At 31.7% G+C, this 5,378-nt stretch overlaps 1 protein-coding gene across 1 annotated transcript; it reads left to right on the top strand.

Moving 5' to 3' along the window:
- Window positions 1-2,632: 2,632 nt before the first annotated feature.
- Window positions 2,633-4,771, top strand: LOC128551732 (uncharacterized). The gene is made up of 2 exons (XM_053532645.1): window positions 2,633-2,981; window positions 4,303-4,771. Exons 1-2 carry the CDS (start codon window positions 2,738-2,740, stop codon window positions 4,545-4,547), a joined length of 489 nt encoding a protein of 162 aa, XP_053388620.1. The 5' UTR covers window positions 2,633-2,737; the 3' UTR covers window positions 4,548-4,771.
- Window positions 4,772-5,378: the final 607 nt, after the last annotated feature.

Consider the following 5,378-nt stretch of genomic DNA (forward strand, 5'->3'; position numbering starts at 1 on the left):
TGTTTTAGAAAATTTAACAATTTGCGCTGTAACAATTTTCTTAAATAATATTTTCACTTGCAAGAATCTAGATCTGATTTTCTCGTAGAACCAAATGATTTTAAAATGCTCTAGTGTTAGTTTTGTTCTTACATTTTAAGACATGTTTACCTTAATAGAAATTATATAAAAGAGGTAATCTCGACTTCCTTTTTAAGTTCATTTCTGAATGAACATGGCACAATTGGTAAATTTTAGATATGAAGATAACGTTTTTCTTTAACCAATCTGAATTTAAAATTCATTTTGTCTTGGCAAAAGGTTTGTCTATAAAGTGTTTACTCAAGCGTTAATCACATGCGCAAGAATGGCACATTTTGCATAAATTGTATGTATTGCACAGTTTGCACGTTCGTGATCTGAAAACGGTGTAAATACCTTGTCATGTGAAAAGGACAGTATGGTCAGATTATAGATGAAACATGCATAAAAATTGTAACAAACTACAATATTTGCTGCAAACATCGACTGCTATTTTGTACAACCCGACAACACTACAAATAAAACTACACAGGAAAGTCATAATTTCAGTGCTATATAAAACTATCCGTTGAAGCGGTGTCATGTAGGTCTGTGACATATTGTGTATGAAAAGAATTGGAATCACTGTCTTACCCTTGTATTATGGTAAAAGACGACACATAGTTCTGCTGTATCTCTGCGATTTCAGCTGAAGATATAGTTTTGATTCTATACCTCATAATTTTATTTCCATTGTCTTCAGGGTTTTTTTTTTTGTAAACCAGACGTTAAACCAAACTTTTTAATCATGTCCTTCACTTAGATGGTGCGCCGTTAAACCAACATCCATTGATGTGTCTTACCTGTTTAATTACAAACGAGTTATCCATCTGAGTCGTCACAGTGTCTGTTCCATAATGTCAAGTCAACGTTGAGAGGTTGATAATAAGACAGTATTGCTTCTTATCTGAAGATTATAAAACTAGTATAGAAAGACAATAAATTTCAAAGTTTCATTTGAATCTTTAAGTGTATACTTATATTTAAGTGATTCAACCAGTTAGTACTTGAAGGCAGTCATTGTTCAAACATGGACTATTTAAAATGATTCAAGTTCTAACTTTCAAGAATTTTATCATTACATTTGTATGACTACCTCAAGTATTACGAGGCCCTTGTAGTGGCTTTGCAGTCTTTTTCTTAATGAGCAGCGATAAATCAGACAGCCAGACAATCATCTAAGCGTTGAAGTATTTGATACTGCCATCCAAGAGACAAAAGCAAATGGTCAAGTGGAATTAAAAGTAATAGCGACAACTCCACAACTCAAAAAACACTATAAATAAAGTAAGTACACAGGAAAGTAATAATTTCAGTACAATACAAAATTATCAATAATTACAGACCTATGTTGAAGCGGTACCATGTGGTTCTGCGATAAATTGTGTATCAAAAGTATCGGAACCACTGTATGCCCTTGTATTATGGTAAGAGACGACTGCCAGAGTCTGAACACATGGTTTTTCTGTTAAAGCGACCGGAATGAACTCAGTACCCTAATGTGTAATCGAAACTGTTGTGACAAATCTGTCAGGACTCTTGGACATTTGCCGTTATTAAAAGTGTACAGGTGTAGTTTTATACACCCATAAAAGCCCGATCGCAATTTTAAGATATGTTTCACACCGGGAAGCAGCTTAAGGCGTATCTTACATTTTTATATTTCCACCTGCACAACTGAACCCATCTGTTATATAATTCAGTTGTTTTATACCCTTAATATAATATCAATTTATATGTGTATTTTTTTAATATGTCAAGTTATAAAAAATATAATTTCATTATTATTTGTCACACAGTACAGTTGCCTAAAGAAAGTACAAGCATACATTCAACAAATACATACTTACAGATACTTACAGTATGCGGTTAATGATGTTGTAATAAGTTTCATTTGAAAGATTTTTATTACCCGGGTATACACTTTGAAAACAAATCCACAATAAAATAAATCGCCAGAAAATGTATCACTGTTTACGACAAAAGAAATTGAATATGTAGAAACTGTATTGTAAATGCTGTAGAACATGAATACCATTTTTGTATGATATGCCCTAAGTATGATGCTATTCATGTTAAATAGTTACCAAATTATTTCATGGCCGCCAAACCTTAAAAAATTGTCGTTAAAATACAAGGACGCAACTGTCAATATTAGTTAATATTTTTTAAAGACATATCACTTGAGAGCTGAAATATTGTGATATTGCAAATGTTTATTATGTTTATGTTTATTTGTATCTCAAATCTTATTTATGTGCGTGTCGTTATATATCTATTTGTTTACTAGTCATTGATATGGGAATGTTGATCAAGCTAGTAAATGTTGTTGTTGTTGTTGTCGTTGTTGTTGTTGTTGTTAAAATTCCTTCCTGTGTAAACTGAGCAAGGTCAAATGATAATGATAATGTGTCAGTGTTAATTAAATGCAGTCGTAATGCCGTTTAAATGAAATAAAATGATAAAAGTTCTAGTGCTTGGATGCTTCCAATTAAAATACAATACCACAATTAATTCCTACTTTCTATTATTTTAATAATTAGCTAATTTGTAAGCACCCATTTTTATGTATACGAATGCTGTCACTGCAAGCTTCATTGTTCTGGTAATTTTTTATATTTGTGTTTCGGAACCACACTGTTCTAAATTCCACTATGAACAGAAGCTCCTAGAAAAAATGATAAGACTTGAAATTTCTGTGGAAGCTATGAAAAGGGAAATTGAAGAGTCTCGGAGCCAAGTAACGACAACTCTTGGTAATCTGCAGACAGAAAGAAGCACATGGGAGAAAACATTACTGACCATGAAAGACGCAAGCAATACAGCTTTAAACACTGCCATTCAAGAGACAAAAACACAAGTTCAAGAGGAACTGAAGGTACTAGCGGCTGAGAAAGAAAGATGGAATAAAGAACTAAAGGGTTTGTTCTATTTGTCCAATCAACTTGTACGTCTAGAGAAAATATGCTTGACATGTAATGAAAATGACACCAAAATCTTATCATTTTATAAAAGTTGTTGACTTAAAAAATGTTCATTTTACTTCGAGGTGGACAGAGCACTACATTGTTTTAATATTTGTTAAATCTCCGTATTTGATCTATAAGAAGCAGCTTGGTGCGGTGCATATTTGTTTATTATGTGAAATTATGAGGTAAGGAAAAAGTAAAAATAGTAATTCATACTAATAAAACGTATGTGCCATACAGGACCACATTTTGAAAAGAGAACATCAAAATAAGCTATCAAATTATCCAAAATTTAAGAATCTGACGCGGTAAAATGATAACTGTAAGTATTCTGAATGTTACATATTGTGCTAAGAATTAAGTTTAATCACTGAAACTGCACTAACATAAAACTGCATGTCCAATTAGGATATTACAAGGAAACTTTAAAATCCAAATATGTCCGTTACAGTTGTCTTTTTGGAATATCAAATGTTTCAAGTTGTGCACAACGTTCTTTCGGACATCCAACAGTTTGGCCCACTTTACTTTCGGTAAAGTTTGTGATGACTTATGGTTTGGAGTATTTGCACTATATTTTCATGAATGTGATTGAATGATTTATATTGTGTTATAATTACCAGTTAATATAACTAAATGCGCATTTAATCGCCTACGCCCGTCTATAGAATCTGATATCAGTCTAGCAATGGAGTGATTAAATGTGTTTTGTTGCATTATCGCTGATCGTCGTGTGCGTTATGTTGTGTGTATATTCTGTTAACCTATAGGAATGTTGTTCAATAAAACAAATGTAAAGAAAAAAACATGAAATAATTGTATAAACTATCAATATAGTAATCAGGGCCGATATCCTCTCTTTAACATGGTCTGTATCTTTTGAAGGTCAACAGTGACATTAAACAATATCGTAAGTTTTAAACCTAAGAAAGTTTCAAAATGTTTATTTCCTAGCCTATCTGAAAGAAATGTTCCGTGACCAGTTGTAATTTACAAAGGATTTTAATTTTGTTCTTACAGTATAATATCATGTCTTCAATTGAATAACACTCTACAAATATTTATTAATTTATATTCATGCACTAAAGTGCTGTTTTCTATGTAGTAACCCTACAAATACATAGTATAAATTTTATTCTTACAGACTAAAATGCTGTTTTCAGTATGAGAACACTTAACAAATTTGTATAAATTTTATTCTTACAGAAAATGCTAATTCAAGTTAATATATAATAACACTTAACAAATATATATATAAATTTTGTTCTTACAGAGAGTGTGAAAATACAAGAGGTCGTTTTATTCTCTGCAAGACGTCCAAAACATTATTCACTGACAAGAGGACAAACAGTGATTTTCACAGAGATCATCTTAAATAAAGGCGACGCTTACAACAAAGAGAATGGTGTATTTACCGCTCCTTATACTGGCATTTATACATTTACTGTACAATTCTGTGTGTATGCTGGAAAGTATTTTGATTTTGCCTTCATGGCCAATGAAAACCTTTTAAGATAACACGGATCCAAAAACACGATACCAGTTATTTTTCCTGCTACAGCTTTGATGCCATGACCATTGTTAATAAGAATGAGAATGTGAAAATCAAGATTGTATCTAACCCTAGTTCAGGAACCACTTTGCATGAGAGCGATAGTAGTTACTGGAACACATTCTCTGGTCGTTATTCAAGCGATTTAGAAGAAAATTGATTTAATAGCAACAACAAGGCCATAAACACATTAAACAATACAGAGTATAATTCCCATATTTTTTTTAACAAATAATATGCAAATTCATAATTGAAATATTGTTCTGACATTTTAATTTGATTAAAGGGTATACAGAAAAAATTTTGCAATTAACACGTTTAGTTAAGAAGTAACAAAATGAAGACACAATTTCATGTACAAATTCAAAATTTTCAAATATCTTAATAATTTTAATTAAAGCTGGGGTATACAAACTAAAACTATTTTCAGTACATTTACCGTCATATGGCACTGGACAGGTTGGTTTCTTATACGTGTTTAAAAAGAATTTGGTAATACTGCGCTTCAAAGACAAGCTAGATATGAACCATAACCCAGCTTTTATTTCTAAAATGTACTGCTCCATCGTTCAATGTTGCAGTACCACATATTATTTAAAAGTGTTCACGATGAAAACTTACAGACCTAATGGCGAACAGTCCTGCAACTGAGCTAAGCAAAATCGTTTATCTCAAATTAAACGCCACAAAACCATTCTGGTAAAATTGGCTGCCATTTAATTCATTTTTTCAATACTGTTTTCTCCACTATCTGTCAATTAAATACTCGCCCACAAGTTAGTTTGAAATTTTTCAAA

This window comes from Mercenaria mercenaria, unplaced genomic scaffold, assembly GCF_021730395.1.
Source record: "Mercenaria mercenaria strain notata unplaced genomic scaffold, MADL_Memer_1 contig_1597, whole genome shotgun sequence".
Classification (NCBI taxonomy): Eukaryota; Metazoa; Mollusca; class Bivalvia; order Venerida; family Veneridae; genus Mercenaria; species Mercenaria mercenaria.

Bases quoted from the DNA above. Each gene is read 5' to 3' on its own strand.
- LOC128551732 (XM_053532645.1), top strand. From the start codon at position 2,738: ATGATAAGACTTGAAATTTCTGTGGAAGCTATGAAAAGGGAAATTGAA. The intron at 2,982-4,302 runs GTTTGTTCTATT...TTGTTCTTACAG, and splicing joins ATGGAATAAAGAACTAAAGG to AGAGTGTGAAAATACAAGAG.